Source organism: Macaca mulatta, chromosome 4 (genome assembly GCF_049350105.2).
Source record: "Macaca mulatta isolate MMU2019108-1 chromosome 4, T2T-MMU8v2.0, whole genome shotgun sequence".
Classification (NCBI taxonomy): Eukaryota; Metazoa; Chordata; class Mammalia; order Primates; family Cercopithecidae; genus Macaca; species Macaca mulatta.
The window spans coordinates 142968283-142994842 of NC_133409.1; the positions used below are offsets into that span (position 1 = coordinate 142968283).

At 52.2% G+C, this 26560-nt stretch overlaps 1 protein-coding gene across 1 annotated transcript in view; it reads left to right on the forward strand.

The window, feature by feature from the left end:
* Positions 1 to 639: 639 nt before the first annotated feature.
* Positions 640 to 26560, forward strand: part of KCNK5 (potassium two pore domain channel subfamily K member 5) — a 40321-nt gene continuing 14400 nt past the window's right edge. Inside the window, exon 1 of the mRNA XM_001117117.5 lies at positions 640 to 1364. Within this exon, the coding sequence (XP_001117117.3) occupies positions 1179 to 1364 (186 nt within the window). The 5' untranslated portion in view covers positions 640 to 1178. The remainder of the gene's footprint in view (positions 1365 to 26560) is intronic.

The window sequence follows — 26560 nt, forward strand, 5'->3', positions numbered from 1 at the left end:
CAGTGAGCTGAGATCGCGCCATTGCACTCCGGCCTGGTGACAGAGCAAGACTCCGTCTGAAAGAAAAGGAAAGAAAAATAAAGGAGAAAGAAAAATAAAGGGGAGGGGGGAGGGGAGGGGGGAGGGGAGGGGAGGGGAGGGGAGGGGAGGGGAGGGGAGGGAAGGGAAGGGAGGTCAAGTGTTTCCCGTAGAGTTACTGTGTATTGGGGGGACGCACAGGGGTGCCACGAATTGAGCTGCCTGCTCCTTCCAGATGCAAGGTTCTCACCTGGGTAGGTGAGAACGGGGTGAGACGGAGGAATCACGAGTGGGTGGCTGGATTAGTTCCTGATGTCCTCTGACTCCCTACAACTTCTTCAGCCCCGTTCTAACCCCCTTCCTCAGGCTTATAGGAAAGTGTGTGGAAGAGAGACACGGAGAGACTGAGCATGAGACTTTTTTGGAAGAAACATCAGTAAACGAAAATAGAATTACAATAAAAATAACGAAAGCAATAAACTCTTGACCTCAGTCACAATCATTTTAGTTAACACGCCAGCTCTAATAACAAACATGAGACCGCAACCCCTCGGGCACCGCGGGGCGTGCAGGTCTGGGCGGGCGGCGCAGCCTCCCCTGGCGGCTGACCCCGGGAGCGCCGGGAGCGCGGAGCCTTTTCCAGCGCTCACCTCGCGCTCGCTCCTGCGCTCGCCAGGCTGCTGGCGCGGGGAAGGGGCGGGGCCGGCCTGGGCTCCTCCCGGGTCGGAGCCCGGAGCCGGAGGGGGGACAGAGCGCGCCGGGCGCTGGTTAAAGAGGCGCGCGGAGGCGGGAGCTGCTCATACAGCTAGTGGAGCGCGGAGGAGCGGCGCGTGGAGAAGCGGTCCACGTGTCTTCCCAGAGTCCCGTCTGGTGTTCCTCCCGCTCCTTACGCATCCGCGGTCCAGGGCGCCTCTTCAGCCCCCCTGGTTTTCGCCCACCCCGGGCCTCGTGAGTGGGGCCCCACGCAGCTCCCCGCGCTCCGTTGGCCAACTTGGCCGAGAAACTTTGTCCGGGGAGCGGTGCTTGCTGGGGGGAGTACCGGGCACTGCGCATGCGGAGCTCCAAATTCAAACAGCTGTTTTCAGAGGCTGGAGGGCGGGCGGACTGGGAGCAGCTGGGGCTAGGAGAGGCTTTCTCTAGGAGGCGGCTGCTCGGGAGCCATGGTGGACCGGGGCCCTCTGCTTACCTCGGCCATCATCTTCTACCTGGCCATCGGGGCGGCGATCTTCGAAGTGCTGGAGGAGCCGCACTGGAAGGAGGCCAAGAAAAACTACTACACACAGAAGCTGCATCTGCTCAAAGAGTTCCCGTGCCTGGGTCAGGAGGGCCTGGAGAAGATCCTAGAGGTCAGTCGCCGCCTGTACCCCCATATACATCTGAAGCTGGCTTGAACTTTAGGGGGCGCTGAAAGGAAGACCCCTTCACAGCTTTGGGTGACCCTCAGTCCCTGTGGAAGGTCCAGGGGGTGATGAGAGAGCATGTCTCATCATGGATCAGGCTTCGAGGATCCGTCGTTCACCCTAGGGACACGGGAGTCCCCCAAGCGCGGAGACTCTTTGGAACTTAGTTTGGCCGGAGATAAATTGGAGTTGATTCCCGGGTGAACTGGGCTCCATAGTGTTTCAGTGTGGGTGTGACGGTACCTCCCTCCTTGGAAAGAGGCTGTGGGGCGGATAAAAGCGTTTATCTTTCCCTGGAGACGCTCCCGGAGTCTGGGAGCCAAGCCTGGTGCCATCCCCTCGTGTCTCCACCTCCCCGCTCCAGGGCCAGTGCCAAGCCTGCTAGGCTTTTCTTAAGAAACGTGAAGCCGGCAGAGCGGCGGGAGGGTCCCCCAGCCCGAGCCTGGGCAAAATCTTCCCGCCCCCAGCAGGGTTCTGGAGAGGAGCTGGGGGCTCTGTGGGGCCCGAACCCGCGGGATGAGGGGTGGTGCCTGGAATGCTGGGGACGCGCTCAGGCTTCCGGGAAGGCTTATCTCGCGGAGACATCCTTCAAGGGCTTGGAGTAAAACTTTGTGAAAGTAGCAGGTTGCACAAACGAATAATACCCGGGTAGTCCCTTTGCGAGTGGGTCGGACAGAGTGTGCGGAATTGGGGTGGGTGGGGGACTTCCCTCCGTGCTGGCATTGGGAACCGCTTATCTTCTGGTGCACAGCCCAATGGGTGACATTGACTTCACTTAGGATAAAAGGGCTGCCTATCCTGGCTGAGACTTTGGGGCCAGTTTGGGGACTGAGGCCCTCTACACCAGTTTCTCGAGGGCTCAGCTTCATCCACCAACCCTTCTTGGCCTGCTCCCCCGGTTGGAATGACCAGGACCTGGGTGAAAGTTCTAGATTGCAGCAGGTGGGGAGTGGGGTAGATTGTCCAAGGTGTTCTATTGCTCTCAGGGTGAAAGATGCCAGAAAGGAGGTCTGATGAGCAACGTTTAGTCTACAGCAGCACCCCAATACTTTATGCCTATCTAATTGTCGCTCATTTTCCAGCCTCTGTTTCCCCGTGTGAGAAATAGGAATGAGCCCATCCTCCTCATTCCTTATTTCTGCCGTGCACTTTTAGGTTGGAAGCATTTGGAAAACATCAAAACCTTGTCCCCAGATCGATGGGCATCATACAGATGAGCATATAGGTGTTTGCTGGCAGCGGTGTGTGGGGAGACTTGTCCTCTGAGGGGTCCCGTGGAAGGGGAGGTTTAGTCCAGTAGGCTTAGTGTTGGGTTTTAGTGGAGAGTCTCTTGCCCTGTAGCAGTTTCCCGGGTAGAGGCAGTTGGGAGGTGATGGTGGGGAGGATAAGCTAAAGCAGGTGGTTGGTTGGTTTACCTCCTAGCGGCAGGAGTCCTGGCATGAAGAGTCTACACGGCTTCCTTCTGATGGGTATCTACCCTGGGGGGGGGTGTTATGGGGAGGGGGTCACTTTATGATTTCCCTTGAGGAAACAATTCCTCTAGAGAACAAGTTTTTGTTTAGTTTGTTACAGGGCTTTGTTTGGAGGGGGAAGAGGGCAGGCAAGGATGATAAAGCCTGGAGCTGCCCTCGAAGTGTTTCCCTCTAAGCTGTTGCTCCAGCACTGCAGGGGAAGGAAGGAAAGAATTCAAGGCTAAATGTGGGAAAATAAACTTCAAAACACAAGGAGAAGGGAAAGGCGGGGGGCGGTTGGTGGTGGGGTGGGTCCAGGGGTTAGGCAGCTGGGTGCAGCTGGTGGTCATAGCTTTGGAGGCTAGACGGCTTCTTAAGGTGTTTGAACAAACAAAATGCCTCTTATTTAGCGATCCTGTTAAATCTGTCAACATTTACCTCCCCCCCCCCAAAAAAAAAGTAATGGGCAGGTAATTTTTAGAAAAAGGATTTCGGCATCAAGCCAGTCTGCTTTGGAGATGATTATAGATTAGTTCTTGAACAAGGACAGCCCTGTCCTCAACCCTGGCCAAAAAAACTCCCAAACCAACCCCAACTGGGTGAGTCCCCTCCCATCATAGGAAAAACCCAAGAAATGAAAATGGACAAGTGGAAGCATTTGCTGGCATCAGTTTTAATCTGCAGAAATCTGCCTTGCTCTGCTTTCTTGTGACTTGGGGTACTGCCTCAGGCCTCAGGATATTGGTTTGAGGAAAAAGGAAAACTCAAAAATCTTCTTTCCCATCTGGCTGCTTGGGCATTTTCCACCTGAGGCTCTGTGTTTTAGCTGGTTCTGAGTCACCTTGGAATCATGAAGGAGCCCCTAGCTAGGAATTCCTGGGGTAGGACAAAGATTGTTGGAAGAGATGGGGTGCAGTCTGGGTTGGGGTTTCTCTTACCCTGGAAGTTGTGTGTGCTTTTTCAAATGTGTGAGAAAGGGAGTTAAGTCACCTTTCTTTAGAAATACCCGCCGAATGTCAGGTACTTCCTTCCCTCCACTGTGGTTGAAGTGAGGTGCAGACTGACTTTCAAGTGCTCAGTGACCCGCCAGCCTGGGACCACGTGATCATCCTCTTTCCTGCCTTCAGAACCATCTCGAACCCCTGCTCTCAAGCAAGATCTTTGGTGACTCATTCTCCAGACCTCTTCCTAAATTGCAGAAACTCTCACAAGGGAAGTTAACATTTACAGCAAACCTACTCTGTGTTGGGCATTGTGGGTGCTGTTATCCTCATTTTATGAGAGAGGGCACAGGCTGGTTTTGCTATCTGGCTCGGCCATTTACCCATCAAGCCATGTAACTTAACTTTGCCTTCCTTTCCTCATCTGCAAAATGAGTGTTTGGTGAGGCTCCAATAAAGTAGAAACATTAGGCAAGATGTCTATAAAAAGTGAACAGGTCTCCTGACCCTAGCATTTATTGAGGAAGGCAGCTTTACCTACCTGCCTTATTTCAGGTACTCTTTACAGTATGTATTCAAGTAAGCAAGCTGAAGCCCAGAGAAGATAGAGTGGCCACAGGGACACCACAGGAGGCACAGCCCGTGGGGCGGGACGGGGAGGGGGAATGACCAGGCAGTCTGCCCCAGGAGCTTGCACCTCCCTCTTGGGCCTGTGAAGATTGTTGCTCTGTGACTGAGCTTAGGAAATTGGTTCAGCTGGACGCTGATCTGCTGGAAAATTCTATTTTCTATTTCCCCTAGCACAGGGAATGGCATACAGGCGTCTCCTGTGTTGTTGCCTGGCTGACCCGGCCTCTGTTACTGAAGTAATGTATCAGTCCACCCCTCTGCACTTCTCATTTCAGAAGCCTCCAACCCCCACCCCACCGAAAAACAGTGGGGGTGGGATTGAAGGGGAGGAGTGACAGCCCTTCTCAGCCTTCTGCCTCTGGTGGGCAGTGATCAGAAACAGGAAGGATTTGAGAGCCACCATGCGCCAGACCACTTTGAATAAGCGTTTTATATACATTCTTATTTTAATTTAATCTTGAAGACCACCCCATAAATGAGGAAAATTAGGGGAAAAGGTGATGTAACTTGTCTGGGATCACATAGAGCAGAGTCAGGTTTCAAATCTAAGTTTCATGTTTCAAAGTACATGGAAATTAGCAAGCATTTATTAAGCACCCACCATGTGCCAGACACTGGGCAAGACTCTCAGAATACAAAGAATTAGGCTGGGTTTGGAGCTGCTGGACAAAAGGATACATAAACCCACTGGGAACAAGACTGTGGGTGTGGGCTACGGCAGAGGTTTTCAGGAGGTCACTTACCGAGGGGCTGGTCCAGCCTGAGGGGTTAGGGAGGGCTCTCAGGAGATGATCTCAAGCCAGAGTGGGGTCTTGGATTAGAAAGAGCAGCTAGGAACCTGGGAGGTCAAAGCTGCAGTTAGCCTGGATTGCACCACTGCACTCCAGCCTGGGCGACAGAGCAAGACCTTGTCTCAAAAAAGGAAGAAAGAAAGAAAAAAAAAAAACCTAACTGGGAAAGGAAGGGAGAAGAGACTCCTGACAGAAGACGGAGACTGGCCCTTTCTCCTAGCCTGGGGAAGGCAGACTGCGGGCTTCTTGCTGTGGCTCTAGAGAGTCCCTTGTCTCCTGGGGGTGGAGTAGGGTTGCCCTAGGTCCTGCCCTCTGTCTAGCATCCCAGACCAAAGTCCAGGTTTTGCTTGACTGCTCATATAGCTGACCTGTTCCTGGAAGCCTCTTGGATCCTACTGGCCTCCTTCCTTCCTAAGCTCCAAAGTGCTTTCTTGTGTTCTAAGGTTTTCCACGTGTGCCTCCTTTGATTTTCTGAACCCTTTGGACTGGTCTATACACACTCCAGTCCAAAGTAGTAAGGCTAGTTCCAATTTTGAGGTTCTGACACTCTTTTAACACCAATCCTGCTCCCCAGATTTGAAAAATAAAAACATGGAATATATGACAAAATTACATGTGACCGAAATATTTAGAATGGGGTACGCTGAATTTTTTGGAAAGCTGAGGGTTACTATGAACACCCTCTTTGTCTCAAGCCTTGTTGGAAATTGTAAAATGCACTGGTCCACTTCACTGCCTTTGTAAGTAAAGGGAACACAATAGCTCTTTTGGTTAGAGAGGATCTTGGAGGCCTCCACATCCTTGGGTCCGAGCGTGAGTTCTTACTGGCTAGAACTGCAGAAGTGGAAAGTGGATAAGCTGGTTTTTTGAGAGGAAATTGAAGAGGTCCCTTCCTAATGGCTTGTTTCTTATTTATGTTCCACTCGAAAGTTGAGGACAGCCAAAAAAAAAAGCCTTAGTCTGCCTTAGTTAACTGCTCTGGTCAGAGTTTTTTAACAGTGAAAGTGAATGTTTATTAAATTGCTTTGAGAGTTTCACTAGAACCCTTAGGATGATTACAGATGGCACAGTAATAGAGAATTATGGAGGGCAGAAATTAGCAAGTGTTGAAAGTTTCCAGTGGGGGTGGGGGATGCAAAGGAGGTGATGATTGTTGCTTTTAAATATTTTCCTGGGGTTTTGCCCTATTTATAGTCTGGCGTTTAAAAGAAACACAATCCCCCAGTTTTGGATGTTGTGCTTGACTGGCCCTGACCTCGGGCCAAAGGCTTTCATCTTGAACTTGGCTGTTTGCTAGCAGATTGGGCTCAGCCTCTGAACTGTGTTTGTGGTTGGTGGTGGTGGGAAGAGAGAGAGGTGCAAAGTTTTGGGGAGCAGAGGAGCCAGACCCCTGAGTGGAGCCTCCAAGACAGTCTTTGTCCAAATTGGGATGCTGTATTTGCATGGTGCTGCAAGAACCAGTTGGCCAGAACTGGGGTGGTACAGAGAAGTGAGGTAGGAGACCATAGGAAAGCACACGAAATAGGTTTGCCTCCTTCCAATATTCCTTTTAGGGATTGGAGAAGATGGAAGCAAATCTCTTTGAAATTTCGTTGAGTCCCCAGGGACCTCTGGAATAATGCAGAAGAACCCTTGCCTGTTCCGTTCTTCCCAAGGATGGCTGTACATGGAGACAGGATGTGCTGCCCTCGTTAGGGATCTTTCTCCAGCTGCCACTGCAGGGCCTTGGTGGTGTTGCTGAAGGAATCACCATCCAAGCAGTATGCCTGATGGTTGTGGGAGTGGCCTCTGAAGCCACACCATAGTCTGCTTAGAATAGTCTGTGGCACGTTGTAAATGCTAAGTGTTAGCTGCCATTTCTGCTACGCCCAGATATTCCTATGCTGCAATGGAGCAGTGTCTGCACAGGTGTCGTGGGCATCTCATTGGTATTACAAAGAATCAGGAAGATCTTCCTAGAATAGAGAGAATGTCAACTGAATTTTTTAAATGCAAAAAACACAGAAACATATAATTTACCATGTTAGCCACGGTTAAAAGCCCAGCTCAGCAGTATTAAGTAAATTTACAGTTATGAAACAGATCTCCAGAACTTTTTCATTTTGCAACACTGAAATTATACCCCCTTCAACAACAATTCTTCTTCCCCCTCTCTACCCAGCCCCTGGTAACCACCATTCTACTTTCTGTTTCTGTGAACTTAACTACTTTAGATGTCTCCTAAGTGGAGTCAACATGTAGTCTTTCTTTTGCTTTGCACAGTGGTACAACCACTGTGAAAAATAGTATGGAGTTTCCTCAATTAGAAATAAAACTACTGAGTGATGCAGTGATCCTGCTTCTGGGTGTGTATCAACCAAACTTCTAAAGAACTGGAAACGGGATGGGGATGGTGGCTGTCTCTTGCCCATAGCCCTTGGGGAGGTGTTCTGCAGGATGGACCCACCAGGCTGTAGCCACAGGCCAGGGAGGTGAGAGTCACATGACTAAGCTCTTCTGTGTTGCCAAGGAATTTGAACTCCATCAAAGTTTTGCATTTTTCAAGTAGGGGAGGGAACAACATTTCAGAAAGTTTCCTCCACAGCCATTTACAGCATAAAAGAAGTGGAACATTCTACTCTAACGACTTTTCTGTGGGCTGATGCCTTCACTCTGTGGGTGTTCTGATAAGGACACCCCCTCCTTCCTCTCTCCTGCTGATGTGATGTAGTGTGGGTTTTCCCAGAAAGCCCGTAGAGCCTGCAGCCCCCAGAAAAACCCACTGACCTTCACACTCTAGTTTGAGCCCCACTGGGAGGTCCAGGTCTGGGTCCCTGGCCCAGCCAAAGACATTCCCTCTCCCGTTTGGTGACCTTCCCAGATTGCATCTTCGCTGTCCCTTTATGTAGAAGTGGCGGTGGTGTGCTCCAGCTGTAGCTCTGTTCGGCTGCCTAAGGCCTCTAGGTTTCCGGTGAGCCGTTATCCCAATCTCTGGACCTCAGAGACCTGGATGCAGTGGAGTTGGAAACACAGAAGGGGCCCTGCCTACTGGCTATCCTTTCTGCGCTTGGTGAAGCCTCAGATATTGGAGAGTCTTTAACCCTCTGGAGCTCGGTGCAGCTGAGGAAAGATAATTGGGCTGCAGTGGTAAAATGAGAGGAAATAACAGTCCGGAGTGCTCAGTGGTGGGTTGTAGATGGAAGAGGCTGGAGAGATGGGCAAAGGTTGAAGGGGCTGGGGGGATTCATTTTCTGTTTTCTGAGGCCTGTAGCCAAACTCCTTGGCCTGTGGAAGACCTGGCTCCAAACAAAACACAGCCCCTGCCCTCAGGGGACCCCTAACCTGGAGGAAGAATAGTAAGGAGCTGTTATCAGACTGATGTTGGTAAGTGCACCTGGGGACTCCAGGTGTGCACCAGGGCAAGAGATGAATTTTTACTCCTGCACTTAGAAGAAGGCAGGCTTGAAGGGTGAGTGGCATGGGCAGTAGCCCTGTGAGCATTCTGTGGAGTGCCTACCAGGTGTCTCCTTGAACCAGTTCTGTGGGCTAGGTATTGCTATTCCCATTGGACAGGAAACCAGAGGCCAGGTGATTTGCTTAGGTCTACACTGCTGGGTAGAGGACTGAGATTCAATCCCCCTTGTTGACTCCGAGCCTTCGATCTTGTCCATAAGTGGAGGTGGAGCCAGGGGCTGGGAGCGACAGGCTTGGGCAACCAATAGTTACAAGCACTTACATGGCCCCAGGCTGTGGGAGCCACCGATGTGCATCATCTCATTGTATCATGGCAGCCACCCTCTGCAGTAGGTGCCATGATCAGCTCGACCTCGCAGTAGAAGCAACAGAATGGACCATAGAGGTTGAATAACTTGTCTGAGGCTGCGTAGCTAGGAAGTGGAAGGGCGAGGTTTTGAACCCAGAGCTCACACTATGAACTATTCTCTTCTGTGTGAGGCTACCTTGAAGGTGGGAAAAGCAGGGAGCAAAGCATAGAGGCAAGAAAGTACAGGGCATATGTGGTGTCCTCAGAGTCTCAGGGTGCATGGCGCTAAGAGTTCAGGATACTGAGCTGTGTGACCTCATTGAGCAAGTCATCTCATCTGCGAAATGGGATAATAGTACAGTATGTCCCTCATGCCCATAGAATCTATGTTAACATGTTAACATGTTTGGCACAGGTAACAGGTGACCGGCTACGTATTAGCTGCTGTTCCTGTACCCAGTTCCTCTGTGTACTCTGTCCCTGACACCACCCTGCAGGACCCACCATGCAGTGAGCTCCTAATCTGAGGATGGGGACAAGGGAAGATGATAAAACCCATCAAGTTTCTCCTAGTGGAGTCAGTCACCCACTGTTTTCTATTTCCTGCAAATTAACCACCTAAAACTGTTGATGGTCAACACCTAAAAATAGGGATGGTTTCCTTCTTTCTCTGTTCTAGCAGGGCTCTGCTCAGTCCTGGCTTGTCCCAGGCCTTGGTTAAAACTTTTCTGGAGAATTCCTGGGACCAGATGGTCTCACGGGTGTTCTCCCTGGCTGATGGTTACCCAGGGTCTGGGATCAGAGCTGGGCCCTCACTCGGGGCAGACACTACCCGCCTCCCCTCTCATCTTCGATTGGCTTTGAAATGTGCATTCTTTTTCCTCTCCTCCATCTAAATATTTGGGTTTCCTGCTGAAATATTTAGGCAGGGATGTGTACTTATGACTGTTGTCACCTCCCGTGCCCCACTGTAATCTGGCTGCAGCTGCTTCGCTGGGCCCCTCCTGTGAGCGGGGATGCTGGCCCCCTGAGTCTGGGAGAGAAGCTGTGCAGGGCAGCTGGTAGCAGGACCTGCTTCGCTCAGTGGTGTAGTCTCCAGTCCTATAGGGCTGCCAGGGGCCTTGTTGGCCACATTGGGTGGGGAGGACACAGCAGAGCCCCCTTCCATTTGTCCAAGTGCTTCCGTGCTTGGGGCTAGGGATAAGGAACCCGCATCTGAACTACTGTGTAGGAAAAAACTGATTCTAACCTGGGTTCTGCTTTTACCTGTAAACTGGTTTATGCTGTGTGCCCCTGGCCAGATTTTCCCTCTCTGGACTCATCCATTCATTCAAAAAGGCTTAGAGTGCTTGTTAGGTCCAGCTAGACCGTTTGCAACCTTCGTGGGCAGTGGCCATGTCTTCCCAGCCCTGGGCCTGTGTTGCCAGGCCTCGCTCTCAGGATGCTCAGTGAGTGTGTGGATTTCAGTCCTGCTCCGTTTGTTGTGTCCGTCTGTCCGGCACTGTGCTCAGCTCAGGGGGATGCCAAAAGCTGTGTGTCCCTTTTGGTTGGAAGTCTAGTCAGTGTAGCCAAGCCTCTTGCAAGGTCACAGCAGAGTGAATGAAGCCAGGTGCCCCAGACCCGGACTCTGGTCCTTGGTCTCACAGGCTCTAAGTCGTGGAAGGAGTAGGGGTGCCATTATTTTATTTTTATTATTATTATTTTTTGAAACAGAGTCTCACTCTGTTGCCCAGGCTGGAGTGGAACCTGGTTAAGGACCAGCATTCAAGTCACACCTGGGATTTAATACCACCTCTCTGCCTTTACAAATTGTGAGGCCTTGAGCCCATTGCATCATCTGAAAATGGAACTAATTATACCCACCTTGCAAGAGGAAATGCCTGTAAGACTCACTCAGTGCAGCTTCCAGCTGGAGGCAGCCTTCAAGACCAGCTTATTATTATCCTCTCCCCTTTGATGGAGGGACTTTACGGGATAAACTGCTCTCCCTGCCTGAGTCTGTTTATCACCAGGAGCCCCCTCTTCTTCTTCCCCTACCCCCATCCCTTGTTCCATCAACTTTTCCCAAATTCCTTTCCCCTGTGAAATAAGGCCCAGGCAGCAGAGGTCAGCAAGAGCATGTTGAGCAGGTCTGCCCTTGGTGCTGGAGGGGAGCCGTGGTTTTTGCTTTCAAGGAACTTGAGACAGAGCAAACCATCCAGTTGCTCATTCAGCAGATCTTTTACTAAGCACATACTGTGTGCCCAGACCTGTTGAAGGACTGCTCCAAGAGAATGAGCCCTGGTCCCTGCCTCTCTGTGGAAACCAGTAGGGCAAGTGGATGAGCTGGGGTGGGAGAAAAACGCCTCCTGGCCCCGTCCTTGTGGAGACTTCTTTGATCTTCAGAGGCTTCTGAGAAGCGGAGTTGGCGGGGAGGCCCACAGTGTTTGCTGTGGAGAAGGGCAGCTCCCTAGCTGGGGGCACCTTTGGCATGACTGGAGCCTGCACCACTCCAGGGGGAAGGAGAAAAGTATTTGCAGGGTGTTGCCAGCAGCACCTGGTACACCACCCAGTCCTCTAAGACGCCTGCAGCTACACAGACTGTGCTCATGTGCACCCCAACCTGCCCTTACCACGGTTCTCTGCGGACCCATTCTTCTGAGACCTTCTATGACTTTGTGGGCCTGACTCTGGGAGGTCTGGCAGCCAAATGGATGCCATCCCCTTTGCTGGATGGGGACACCAAGGCCTGGTGAGGATTAGCTGGGGGCAGAACAATCTCTAGAACCAAGTTCAGATTACTCTAACAGCACAGCCTACCCAGATCCAGGCCTTTTGTCCCTGGGCCATTCTTACTTTATTTCTAATCCCTTTTAAAACGGCCTTTAGGGTGGGCACAGTGGCTCACGCTTGTAATCCCAGCGCTTTGGGAGGCCTAAGTGGGGTGGATCAGGAGGTCAGGAGTTCAAGACCAGCCTGGCCAACACAGTGAAACCCTGTCTCTACTAAAAATACAAAAATTAGCTGGACGTGGTGGTGGGCACCTGAACTCCCAGCTACTCAGGAGACTGAGGCAGGAGAATCGCTTGAACCTGGGAGGCGGAGGTGGCAGTGAGCCGAAATTACGCCACTGCACTCTAGCCTGGGTGACAAGAGCTAGACTCCGTCTCAAAAAAAAAAAGGCCTTTAAGTTGAAAAAGCTCTTGATGGTATTTTGGGGTGCAGACTACTTCTACTTACACTAAACTGGCCTACCTGATTTCCTAACCTGCTCCAACACGCCCCTTCCTGTGATCTTGAGCACCAGCTTCCCCTCCCACTAGTTTCCCAGATAAGAGGCAAAAGTTGAAATTGTGTTGAACCCCAGGCTGGGAAAGGAGGATGTTTTTCTGGGCCAGCCAGGGCCTCAGGCAGAAAGGATCTGATGCCTGCGTGCTCCCCAGGGAGTCTCTCCAGCCCTGGACTTTGCTCCTCCTGCGTCTGCACCTAAGGAGCTGTTGGCTGGTTTCTCCAGCCTGTCTTGGAGGTTGGCAGGGGGTGGCTCATGCTCTGGGCACCACTCGTGGCAGCAAGTCATAAAATGTGAGGCCGAGGGAGCTTAGTGGTTATTTAACTGGCCTCCAGCCTCCTGAGTCAAGGCCCAGACCTTGGGAGATTATGTAACTTGCCCTAGGTTACTCTGCTCACCAGGGGTGGGGGAAGTACAATAAAGGAGCAATTAGAGCTAAGTGGGGCAATTAGGGAAGGCTTCTTGGAAGCTGTGCCCCAAAGAAAGGTGATTGCCACATCTCCTAGTAGGGTTCCCATCAGATCATTGCCCCAGCAGTCAGGGATCCTGATAGTGAGATCGTGATCTCAAGACTCAGAAGACCCTCCAGCATCTCCTCTTTAGTTCTTAGACTAAACCAAAGCCCTGGCTGTGGCCCTGAGTGATTTGGACTCTCCAGCTTGTGTGTTCCCGCCTCTTTCTGGCCCCCTGCCGTTGATCCCAGTCAGCCACACTACAGACAGGAAACTCCAGGGGCCAGCTCCTAACGGAGGAGATTCATTCTACACCCCGCACGCGAATAGTGTTTTTGTTTGTTTGTTTGTTTGTTTTTTGAAATGGAGTTTTGCTCTTGTTGCCCAGGCTAGAGTACAATGGTAGGCTCACTGCAATCTCCGCCTCCCGGGTTTAAGCGATTCTCCCGCCTCAGCCTCCCGAGAAGTAGCTGGGATTACAGGCATGCGCCACCACACCCAGCTAATTTTGTATTTTTAGTAGAGACAGGGTTTCTCCATGTTGGTCAGGCTGGTCTCGAACTCCCAACCTCAGGTGATCTGTGTACCTTGGCCTCCCAAAGTGCTGGGATTACAGGCGTGAGCCACCGCACCTGGCAGTGAGTTTCAACTTTTACAAAGAACTCGACGTTCGTATCCACTGATGACAGAAAGGACTTTGGGAGGTGGTAGCAAGGAGAGTCACACCAGTCCCGCATGTCAGCCATAATGGGAGCTGCCATGGCCTACATTGTCTCGATTTCCCAACAACGCTAAGTGACAGGCACTGTGGGGAACCTAATTTTGCAAGGCAACTGAGGCAGAGGGTAACTTAGTCGAGGTCACAGAGCTAGTTAGTGGCTTGAACCCATGCCCTCTGAGTCCAGAGCCAGAGCTTTGCGTAGAGGCTGTCATGTCCTAAATTGCTGCCAGTCTTTCGAATCTTGCTAGGCTACAAGCTACTCCTTGAGACTGGGTTTTCCACACACACCTCACTGTCAGCACCCAGGAAGTGCCCCGTGCATGTGTTAGCTGGCCCCTTTGCTCCCCAGCTCTGCACTGTTCAGTCTTCTGGGTTCTGACCCCAAAGTACTGCTGTTTCCTGACCACATCGACCATATATAGTTTTTTTGTTGCATTTTGTTTTGAGGTGGAGTCTCACTCTGTCACCTAGGCTGGGGTGCAGTGGTACGATCTCAGCTCACTGCAACCTCCACCTCCCAGGTTCAAGTGATTCTCCAGGCTCAGCCTCCTGAGTAGCTGGGATTACAGGTGCGCACCACCACGTCTGGCAAATTTTTTTTGTATTTTTAGTGGAGACACAGTTTCGCCATGTTGGCCAGGCCGGTCTCCAACTCCTGACCTCAGGTGATCTGGCCGCCTTGGCCTCCCAAGGTGCTGGGATTACAGGCGCGAGGCACCACGCCCAGCCCCATATATAGTTTTGTTTGACATTCTGGCTACATAAGTGGGTGCCACAGCTCAGAGGTGGGACTGTTAACTCAATCCCCAGCCCCTCCCCCACACCTATCCTGACAGCCCTAATAGGCCCCTGACTTTTGTTGAGTGCTTCTAACCCCTGCTGCTTGACAGGTCTGTGGTCAGGGGACCCTGAGACTAAAACCCCCAAGGAAGAATCAGGTAGTGGAGATCTAATTGCCTCTTCGCTGTGTTTCTGTCTGACCTCCCAGTCAGCTAAACCCGTGCTGTGTCACATCCACCCGCTTTGTTTCCCTAGGGTTAACCTCTAGCTGGACTCTGGTCTGCACCTTGGGAGGGTATCGCTTTAGTCTTGCCCACATGGTTTGGAACAGGTTATTCTGTAGCATGCCAAGGACCTCAGGGCGGGGCCCTTTATGGATGTTTACTTTGGCTTGGGTACCCTTTGTGTCTAATGCAAGGTTCCTGCTCCTCTCATGCCCCCGGTGCAGGATGGAGGTAGGCACCTATTCAGACTCTCTGGAGGAGAAAGACGTCCATCCCCTACCTTCCCTATCACTCCTGTTCAAATAAAATTCTCACCTCCCGGGCAGTGGAATGCATCCTGACAGTGTTAGCTTTGGAAGGGTGCCCTTCTCTTCTCAGCATCCCTGCCCCCTTCAGAGCAGCGAGTGGAAGGGCTGCCTCTCGCCAAGGGGATAAGTGCTGAGTGGGCGAAGCGGGGCGAGCCGAGGCAGTAGTGTCTTGTCAGCACCCCCCGGCCTAGCAGGAAAAGGGAGGGTGTCCTGATTAACAGCTTTTCAACACCCCACCTCCCCCATCTCCCAGACTCTAGCCTCAGCCCTGCAATCCACCCAAATTCATGGCCCAGAGAGTTGCACTCACCCACAGTTGGGGGACTAGAAGACAGCTGAGTCCTGGGCCAGCTCTGCTGATTTGCTGTGTGTTTAGTCCAGGTCACTGCACCTCTCTGAGCTGAGCACGTGTTCAATAAGGCCAAAAACACTTAGTAAGTGCCAGCTGTATGCCCAGTGCTGGATTAAGGTTGTGGGAATGAATTACTGGACATCATTTCTGCCTTTGAGGTTGGTGGGGCCATACCGTGGTGGGAGCGGGTCACCATGCAATGCATATTATGGATTGAGTTGGGGTGGGGCATATTGTGAGGGCCTGTGTGCTTCAAGGTAGAAAAGTTCCTCTAGGCTTGGGCTGTTTAGGTGGCTCCCCTGACCCTGGCCTAGGGGTTACCTCCTTTCTAGCTCCATTACCCTCTAGGCTCCTCTGCCCCGGGTCAGAGGACATTGCACGGGGGCTGTTGCCTGGTCTCCACCCTTCTCTCCCCTCCCTCCCTCCCTGCAAGCCCTTGGTTTGTACCTGATTGGATCCAAAACCTAGCACCAAGCATGAGGGTAATTATTAATGAATGTCCTGAACCATGAAGCCGTGTTTCTCTCTCTCCTTTGGCCTCTCTCCCAACAGCCCCCAAACCCAGAGACAGCACCGACGGAGCCCCCCTCTGCCCTTCAGCCGGGCCCACCTCCTGGGAAACAATCTGGAAAACTGTCACTAGCCCCTGCAGTGGGTGTCCTGCCGGGCCAGATTCTCCCCCAAGCCAACAGATGTGCTGGGTGCTAACCATACCCCTCTGCCCATCATCCGTGCAGTGCCCTCCTAGCTGTGCTGACCATACCCCTCTGCCCATCATCCATGCAGTGCCCTCCTAGCTGGTCACACTCTGCTCTGTTTAGACAGGTCAACAGGTTGCCTGGTGAAAGCGTGTGTCAGCATTGCTCTGGGAGTATGTCTGTCTAAACCCAGGGCAGGCTCCCACAGCCGAGGCAGGTACTTTTGGGTCCTGTTCTAGAAAGTTCCTGTCACCACCAACCACACTGGAAATTCAGAGTTCACAGAACTGAGTTTTGGCACAGCCTCTCTTTTTGGAATGCTCTGAGACTGAGAGCTGCTGCATGTGGTCAAACCCTCTATCTCCACCTACCCAGTGTTGGGGTTATTGTGTACACATCTTTTTTTTTTTTTGAGACAGAGTCTCTCACTGTCACCCAGGCTGGAGTGCAGTGGTACGATCTCAGCTCACTGCAACCTCCACCTCCCGGGTTCACATGATTCTCCTGCCTCAGCCTCCCGAGTAGCTGGGATTACAGGCGCACACCGCCACACCTGGCTAATTTTTTTGTATTTTTAGTAGAAACAGGGTTTCACTATGTTGTCCAGACTGGTCTGGAACTTCTGACCTCGTGATCTGCCCACCTCAGCCTCCCAAAGTACTGGGATTATAGGCATGAGCCACCACACCCGGCCTATGTATACATCTTAAAATTTTCCCTAGACTCTAAGCTGCCTGAGGCCAGCTTCCCACCTGTGTATACATACTCTTACACTCCTCTTCCCCACTGCTCTGCACACAATTTAATCGGTGCTTACTGAATTGGTGGGCTCTGGCCTGTGGCATGGGAGACCCTTTGACAGGCTGGAATAGGGACCTGGTGCTTCCATTTGGTGTTTCTCAAAGTGGGCCTGAGGCATGAACCAGACTTCAAGTTATACAAAAGCGAGATGAGGGGGTGCGGAAAGCAGGGAGATGCAAGTTAAAGTGTGTGGTTCTCTCCGTTAGTATTGAGTCATAGAAACTCAATTTAAAAACAGAAGCCAGGCAGGGCTGAGCTGGGGAGACAGGATTATTGATGACTTTCTCTTTCTTTGCCTCTCACATTTTCTATAATGTGCTCGTGTTGCTTTTATAACAAATAACTCAATTTTTTAAGGGATAAAATATATGCTTGTACCATTAGCCACTTCCACACTGGTTATTTTTAATGTATGAGGTATACAAACCTCTGGTTTTAGCAGAACATACTCTGAAAACCAGTATCACTTCTATAATCACTAAAAGCGTATAGCTGACCCTTCGTATCTGTGAGCTCCAAAGGACTGACTGTGGGACTTGAGCACTGCAGATAGGGGTGTCCACAGGGGGTCTTGGAACCAATCCCCCCCCAAGGATACCAACCTGGATTGGTTCCTGGGGACTGTAGTGAACACCTGACTGGGAGATGCTCTGGTCCTAGTTCATTCATGTCTTTCAAGCCTAGTTCGTTCTTGTCTTTTGAGTCTTTAAATTTAGATAGCAGACTGCTAGCTTCCTGCACAGCAGTGCTGTGGAATGCTTTGAGGAGAAGGACAAGAGAAACTAGGTGAGCCTTTGGTCTGCAGACCAAGTTGGAGATAGGATACCAGGACAGAGAGTCACCGAGAAGAGAGTGTGGCAGGGCCAGAAACACCTATCCGGCTGTTCCCAGTGTTGATCCGTGTCCCACACAAAGGTGGTGTGGTCCGGGAGGGGAGTCCTGCAGAGGCCCATGGACGAGTGCAGCCTTGGACCTAGTGTGCTCTCAGCTCCACCCAGTCCCATGGGGGCCCAAGACTTGCCCTGTCCTTCAGATGAACGGAAAACACAAGCACAGGCAAGACTTGAAACAGCACAGGACTGTGTGTAATCCAAAGTCAGGAATGTGCTATGGACAGTGGCTCATGGCATGGGTCATCCTGAGGGTCCCGGGGAGGCAGGCTCTGCCAAAGGAGGCTGCAGGTAGGATGTGCTTGATACAATCTTGATACTAGTATGGTAGTCATTACCCACATGCCGCTATACAATTTTACCTTTTTGACTTGATATTACTAATCATTATGCCTGCTTACTTATTTAATTTTTGAGACAGAATCTCTCTCACCCATGCTGGAGTGCAGTGTTGCCATCTTGGCTCACTGCTACCTCCGCTTCCTGGGTTCAAGCCATTCTCCTGCCTCAAGCCTCCTAAGTAGCTGGGATTACAGGCATGCACCACCACACCCGGCTAATTTTTGTATGTTTTGTAGGGACGGAGTTTCACCATGTTGGCTAGGCTGGTCTTGAACTCCTGACTTCAAGTGATCTGCGTACCTCAGCCTCCCAAAGTGCTGGGATTACAGGCCTGAGCCACCATGCCCAGCCTGCCTGCTTAATTACATTTTTTCTTTTCTTTTTTGAGACAGAGTTTTGCTCTCGTTGTCCAGGCTTGACTGCAATGGTATGATCTCAGCTCACCACAACGTCCATCTCCTGGGTTCAAGTGATTCTCCTGCCTCAGCCTCCAGAGTAGCTGGGACTATATTCGCCACCATGCCCGGCTAATTTTTGTATTTTTAGTAGAGATGGGGTTTCACCATGTTGGTCAGGCTGGTCTCGAACTTCTGACCTCATGTGATCCACCCACGTTGGCCTCCCAAAGTGCTAGGATTATAGGTGTGAGCCACCGCGCCCAGCCTGCCTGCTTAATTTAAAAAAAATTTTTTTTTTTTTTTGAGACGGAGTCTTGCTCTGTGCCCCAGGCTGGAGTGCAGTGGCGCGATCTCGGCTCACTGCAAGCTCCACCCCACCCGGGTTCACGCCATTCTCCTGCCTCAGCCTCCGGAGTAGCTGGGACTACAGGCGCCCACCACCTCGCCCGGCTAATTTTCTTGTATTTTTAGTAGAGACGGGGTTTCACCGTGTTCGCCAGGATGGTCTCGATCTCCTGACCTCGTGATCCGCCCGTCTCAGCCTCCCAAAGTGCTGGGATTACAGGCTTGAGCCACCGCGCCCAGCCAATTTAAAATTAAAACTAATAAAATTCAATTTTAGTTCTCCAGTCACTGGCTCCATTTCCAGTGCTCAGTAGCCACAGGGGACCGCGCAGATACAGAGCATTTCCATCATGTGAGAGTTCTCCTGGGCAGTGCTAGAGTATTGGGTCAGAAGCCAAGGTTTCTAATGCCACATCTGGCCTCCCTCTGTGCCTCGTCAGCTTTCATTCCTGCTCTGGTCCTATCCACTGGAAAACTTGTAAGCGCAGCCGAGGTGAGCGCACCCCCCGGACCAGCTGACAGAAAGCATGTAGTTTGTGCAAGCCATGTGATTGCCTTGCCAGGTCAGTCCTCGTGGACTCAAGATTGTTCAGCAGTGGCTCCCTAGGAGGTAGACCGGGCTGTAGAAAGAATCCTTTTTCATTGATCTCTGACTTGTTTCCTTATAGTCTCCAGATTCCTTCTAATGGCCTGCTCCAGCCCAGCCTCTCAGCCTCCTACTCTGCAGGGAAGCACCAACTATCCCTCAGCCCTTATGGTTCATAATGTACACTGATCAGGTGATTTTACCAGCTAAGCAGGTATTTCTCTTCTTAAGGTGAAAACTATGTGTGTATCTTCTCACCACAAATCTAGAAAGAATGGAAGAAGGGGGTGGCTAAAATTTTCAGGAGTTTTCCAGGTTTTTTTTAGGGTCCATGGTGGGGGTTGCAGGCCAGGAAAGGTGGAGTAGGGGAGGGGGAGGAGGGCCGAGCACTGTTTTTAGAGTGGGTGGAATACCTGACTGGGAGATTGCTCTGGTTCCTTGTTCATTCATGTCTTTTGAGCCTCATTTCCATCTGTGTTTGGGCTTCTTGCCCTGTTTCACCGTTGCTTGGGCTTGAAAGGGGCATGGAGTGAGCCCCCGGAACTGTCCTGGTCTCGCTATTGATTTGTTGGCTGCTTTCTCTGCCATCTTCTGCTGTCATGTACCTCTTTCCTGACTGCTGCCTGTCTGTTGTTAAACTATGAGATTCTCCTGGGCAGGGTCTGTGTCTTGCACTTCCTTTATTTTGCCCAGTGCCTGGGCACATTGTTGGTGTTCAGCAAACACTTAATGAATCAGTTGACCCTGGTTTGAGCTGCATTGAGCAGCGGAAGTTTGTCCATGACTCTGGTCCCATCTTTGTTGGGTTAATAGGTTGGGTGGGTTGCCCTGTGTATGGGTCAGGGAGCTGGTGCCTGGCTAGATCTGGCATTTATGGCAGGTGTGCACAGCTACATTTTTTGTGCCTCCAAAGCGGGACATGGCTCAGGGGTCCCTAGGGGGAGTGAAGGTGAAGAGAACCGCCTGTTCTACACCTTGCCCTCCTGTTCCCCTACCCTTCCTGGGAAGTAGCCAGGAGCCTAATTTTACACATGGCGAGAGGGCCAAGGGGCATGAAGAGTACAGGCTGCGTCCTGGCAGTCCACTGCTTGGACAGTTGTTTAGCTCTCAGCAGCCCAGGATGAAGGGCTCTTTTTCAGCAGGCTTGAGGGGAGATGGACCTCCCTGGGCAAGTCTGAGAAGTGGCTGCCCCTGTTACCACTCACTGAAGACAGTTCACAGGGGGACAGGATGCAGCTGTGTAAGACATAGAGGCTGCTCCCTGCCTGACTTAGAAACCTGGCACATTACTCTCCCTTCTTTCGTTGTCCTCCCAGCCGCGTACAAAGCACTCTTACCCCACAACCATGGACATTTGTAAACACAAACTACATGCATCGGGAGCATCTCTAACTTGCCTGTGCACCTGCCTTCATGCTCTCCATCGAGCCTTTTGATCCATAACCTTGAGAATTGATGAGGAGGTGGCATCATTCCCATTTTACAGGTGAAGAGAGCACAGTCATGACTCCAGGCTAGGGAGGAGCCAGTGCTATACAGGCTTGTCTGTCAAATGTTCTTTCATTCCACCAGGAAGGCTGAGGCCTTGCCAGAGCCTGGTTGGGTGTTAGGGGTTAAACAGGCTTGGAAACGTCTGTGCTTAGAATCCCAGCCCTTGTGGAGCAGAGAAAGGATGTGTGTGTGTCTGAGGCGTGGCCTCGTTCCTTCTGCCCCTCGCATCTCACAATGGGGCTGTGTCTCAGACTGAAGAGTTTCCATTTCCTGTTGCCTGACTTCTCATCCTGGGCCCCGGGTTAGGGGAGTTGGAGGTTTTTCCAACCCTCTCTCCCCATCCCTCACCTCAGCCTAGCCTCTCTGTACTAAGAGGGCCTGGCAGTACTTTTCCATACCTTCAGCACAAAATGGCTCTCTGTTTCTTAATCCCAGTCACGTCCCACGCCCTACTTGGCTGGGGATGGATGGTTGGCGGGGGGAAATGCATACAGGGCAGAAGAGGCAGGACAACTGTGCCTAGCTGGCCTCTCTGCTTCTGGCATACCTGGGTAGTGAGGGCAGGCGTAGTGCATGGTCAGGGACACCAGCCCCGTGTGTAGGCTCCCTCTTCTTTCCTACACTATCTGGGGATCATCTTTGAACTGCAACCCTGTGGCTTCCAAATGGGGGCCTTGGTGGCCAGAGCCCCTACGGTAACTGATGTGGCCTGAGATCTGAGTCAGGGAGCCTGACTGATCTGAGTAGGGTAATACTCCTAAATACTCCTTTTGCTTTTCTATTTATTTTATGAGACTGAGTCTCACTCTGTCACTCAGACTGGAGTACAGTGGTGTGATCTCGGCTCACTGCAACCTCCACCTCCCAGATTCAAGCAGTTCTCCCTGTTTCAGCCTCCTGAGTAGCTGGGACCACAGGCATGCACCACCACGCCCGGCTAATTTTTGCATTTTTAGTAGAGATGGCGTTGCACCATGTTGGTCAGGCTGGTCTCAAACTCCTGACCTCAGGTGATCCGCCCGCCTCGGCCTCCCAAAGTGCTGGGATTACAGGCGTGGGCCACCACTCCCAGCCTCCTTTTGCATTTGGCCCAGTGATTTTGAGGTTGTTGGGCACTGAGATCTTGCTCTTGTCTCTAATCATGACTCAGTCTTCTGGTGGGGTTTGCGTTCGGGATGTGGGGGTCATCATGGCAGAAAGCTCCCTCCCACCCTGCAAAGAATGCCATCCATCCCAAGATGTCTGTGCTGGTTTGCTGGTAGTTTCTTGTACAATTTATTCCAGAGAGGATGGAGGCCAGCTGTTGTCTGTCTCCAGACGCAGACTGAACCAAAGGAAATGGGCTTGGACTGCAGCCGGAGGGATTTAGGTTAGAGTCAGACAATAAGGAAGGATTTTGGGACAGGTGGTTGGCTCTCAGGAGGATCCTGCAGGGGGCTTTGAGAAGAAGGATGGGGGCAAGATCATGCTCAGAGGCCGTGGTGGATGAGAAAACCAGCTCCTCGAATGAGCTCCTTGGGGTCCCGGTTTGAGTGGGAAGGGGAATGTTGTGTATTAAGCAGGCAGGGAGCATACTTCATACGGGGAGAGAAACCCAGCGGCCCAACCCCTGGTACAGGATTAATCCCATCTCCTGGTTCCTCATGGGCTTTTCTTTTTTAATTAATGAAGAGGTTTACAGTTTAACCACTTGATAATCTTAAATTATAATAAATGGGTAGCGTTAATCATCTCTTATCAGAATCTCAGCCCTCAAGGATGGCAGTTACTTATTACCCGAAGCTGCCAGCCACAGGCACGGGGTAGGGGAGGAGGGAAGAGCAGGTGAGGAGGCCCCTGGGTTGGGGAATTTGCTAGGTTTGTCAGGGGAATTCTGAGAGGCAAGAGGTGTGGTGGCGTCAGCTCCAACTGTGTTCAAGGGTACAGATGTAACCTAGAGAGACAAATGTGGCACAGGGGTCAGAAGCCAGCTTCCTCCCAGGGAGGTAGGAGTCTGGCGGTATTGGCAGTGGTGAGCCTTGTCCTTAGAGCCCCCGGCAAGGGGGGCCAGGGCAGGCAGATGTGTCCAGGGGAACAGGACTGGCAGCCACCAGGACTAAGGAGCTTCATGGATCGGAGCATCCTTCCTTTCCGCTGCTGGGAGGGCAGGAAAGCAGCAGCATGCATGGGGAGAGCTGGGGCCATCAGGCCTTCAGACACCCAGACATCCCTCAGCTCCTCCCCATCCCTCAGCTCCTCCCCACCCCTCCTCACCCACCTGCCTCCTTCCTCTGGAATCCTGATGGTTCCAGAGTCCGCAGGGGAACTGACTCACCAGGGCTAGAACCTTCCGGGGGCTTTGGGTTTGCAGACAGGTGGTGTAGGGAGGAGGCCCGAGGGCCTGGAAATGGTCATCAACCCGCACTGTACCTGCATCTGTCTGGGCTCCCTGCGTTCTCCAGTGGAGCCAGAGCCCACCGTCCTGCCTTGGAAGGCAGGCACACGTCTTGGAGACTCAGTCATTCATCTGGCAAATACTTGAGCACCTACTAGAGCTAGGCTCTGTTCTGTGATTAAGGAATGCATGAGTCTCTCCTTGTAGGGCTCGTGATCTATTTAGGGTAGATAACTAGGAAGCCAGAGAAACAGATGCCTAGTAGAATGTCAGGTAGTGATCAGTGCAGTGAGGTGAGGAGCGGGAGCGGGACGGAGGCTTAGTGTTTCAGGTGTCATGATCTCTTTCAGGAGGAGACATTGAGATGAAACTTGGTTGAAGTGAGAGTGAGCTGCAGGAAGGCACCTGCAAAGGCACAGCGGGGTGGAGAACTGCTGAGCCGGAGGGACTGGCCCATGCCCAGGAGGTGGTAAATGAAGGAAAGCATTGCTATCAACACCTAGCCCAACTCCCCAGCTCTGAAGGCCACATTCAGTGGACACAGACCCTCAGAATGGAGGCGTCCTCCCCAAGCCCCTTCTTCTATTCACAGATCAATAATAGTTACATTTACTTTCCTTCCCAGTGCTCGTTTCTGGAACACGCCCCATGTGCCCAGCACTGAGCCGTTCATCATTTTTTGTAATCAACATGCCAACACAGTGAAGCCGTGACTCTTGTTTTCCAGATATGGAGCATTAAGCTCAGAGACATGATAAGACATGCCCCACCCGCTAGTGGATGCTGGAGTCAGGGTTTGGAACTCAGAAGTGACCATTCCCCTCTGCCTTCTCCCTGTACTGCTCACAGAGCCCATGCATGATTTTTGTGTAGAGGGACTGGTCAGCCCAGCTTGTGTGCCAGTGTAGACCTGGGTTTGGGAGGACGGGAATCAGGCAAGCACGCGAGGGGCAGCCGAGCGGCCCGTGAACTGTACCTCCCTCAGGTCATTGGCCTGGGATGGGGAGCTGGTGAGTCAGCAGTTCCCATGGCCTCCTTTCTGGCCTGCTCCAAGGACTGTTTTTAGAAACCTTGAGTGGCTGGTGGCTTCCTGTGGCTGCTCCTTGACCCCACCCCAAGGTCAGGGTAAATCTGAGGCATCTGCAGGGGAATGGGGTAGGGAGCGTAGGCACTTGCTTACCCTAACTCGTAGTCAGATCCGTGGGTGTGACCACACAGCACAGCCTTTTATCTCTGCTATGTCACCAGTGTCTACCTGCACCTTCCCTGCTGTGCTTTGGTTGGTGTTTCTCAGCCCACTTCCGGGTGGGGAGTGGAAGGCTGATTGTTCTGTGGATGGGGCCTCACCTGCTCTGTGCTGGGTCACCAGCTTGCTGTGTGGCTTCACCATCTTTCTAGCCTCTCTGTAGATTCCTCATCTACAGAATGGGAATAGTGTATCCATTTTGCCTGTTTTCCCTTCAGGGTCTTAGGTCTCAGATGAGACAGTGGTAGAGGAGTTATGGGTGAGAGGTACTTGATGAATGTGGGGCTTTGGTGGGGAGATGCTGACTCAGGCCCTCGTTAGCCAAGTCAGGGAGGAGTGAGCCAGGCCTGAGAGCTCTGCTGGCTTCCCTGGAAAGGACAATGGGCCAGGGGCCCAATCCAAGTGCAGGGGCTTGGGTTAGAGCTGCCTAACCCCACCTTAGAAGGAAAGCCTCTCCCTAGTGACCCACAGCCTTATGGAGGAATGGGGGAGGCTGCTTTGCCCAGCTGGACAGGCCCAGCTGAAACTGTTTCCTGCCCCTGCTGACACTGTTGTCCCACTAATTGGGAGACACCTCTTGGCATCAGTCAGGGCAGAGAGGCACCAGACACCCCTGGGATCTGAACTCTGGGAAGAGAAGGGGACAAAGTCACAAATCCGGGCCTCAGTGTCCCAGATAGGGCAGAGACACCAACACAGTACCACGGACCTGGGCCCCAGCCACCCTGGGCAGGGCAGTGGTTGTGAATTGGGGTAGAGAAGCTGCAGGTAGATGAAGGATGCCCCTCTTGTCATTTAAGCCTCCCTGGACACATCCTACCTTCCCTGAGAAGATGAGGCAGGGATAGATTTTGAGAGCATGATCTCAGAGGGTCATCTGCTACGTGTGTTTGGGAGGGAGGGGGCTCTTTCCTGCTCCCCAGGGCCACTTCTCAAGCACACAATGGTGCTGTGGGACCAGGAAGGGGCCCTCGAGGTCCCCTGTGTCTGCCCACACAGGAATTTCCAGTGTCGGTCACTGATCAGCCCAGCCGTCCAGGTGCCTGAGAACATATGCTGACATTCCATCTGAGCTCGGGCCCCACCAGTCCTTCACTGCTTGCCTTAGCCAAACCTGCAACCTCAGGTCAGCTCTGCCCTGGGCTTGCTCTCACAGGAGGGATGCTCCGCTGCCCCCTGCCCCAGGGGATTACCGTCCCAGCCTGAGAACAATGCGGGCAGGGTCACCTGCCTTGTTTTCTTTGTTCCTCCCGGTGAGGACAGGGCTCCCAGGCCTGTGAAAGTCGGAAGCCCAGAGGTTTCTGCTGAAAACCTGCTCCCATCTGGCAGGGGCTTGCCCTCTTGAGCGTGAGACCTAGCAGCGCCTCTGGGCTCTGCAGAGACTGCTGAGAGATGGCCCAGGAGGGTGGGCTGGGGGAATCCCAAAGGTGGACAAGAGGACAGTTCCGCCTGTATGCATGCACAGCCGGCCTCGTGCTGATGTCAGGAGTGGGGCCGCACTCAAGTCCCTAACAAGGAGGGAGAATGGATTGGATCTAGGGCAGTGCTTTTGAAACTTGGCTGAACATAAGATTAGAATCACCTGGGGGAGCTTTGAAGCATCCTGGTTCGCAGTTCAGGCCCCAGACTATTTCTTTCAACATCTCTAGGGGCAGGACCCGGGCAGGAGTATTTTTCCAAGCTCTCTCAGATGATCTCAGTTTGCAGTCCAGGTTAAAAAAGTAGTATGGTGACCGATGAGCTAAATCCTGAGGATAGAAATGCACTTTCTTGAATGTACTGTGGAGGGAGGAGGTAGGCGAGGTATCACCTGCCCAGGCAGGGGGACTCCAGTAGTCATAGTCCAACCTCCTCATTTTACTGAGAAGTGGGCAGGCAAAGCAATCAAAGATTCTTGGAGGATCTCAAGACGGTACTGGCAGAGCTGAGCCAAGCCTGGGTCTTTAGGCCCTGTGCTGACGTCCTAGCACACCAAAGCCGCCAGCCATTGATTTGGCCTGCCTGCCTTCTTCTCAAATGTGATCAATACTCCAGACAGATATCAGAGCAAATCTGAGAAAACAGATAAGCAACCACAAGTTAACAAAGTCCGCTCTGCAACAGCCCAGCTCTGGTCTTGGAGGAGATGGGTGCGGCCCTGCTGCCTTTGGACCAGTATCTCCTCCTTCCCTGGGAGAGACAAAGCTCAGGCGAGCTGGACTGGCTGCTGGTGCAGGTATCAGGGTGGCACCACTGGGCCCTTGCCAATGTCTTGCTTATAAACTACAGCTGCCCTCTGAGCCACACCCTGGTCACCTGACCCGGGACGAGA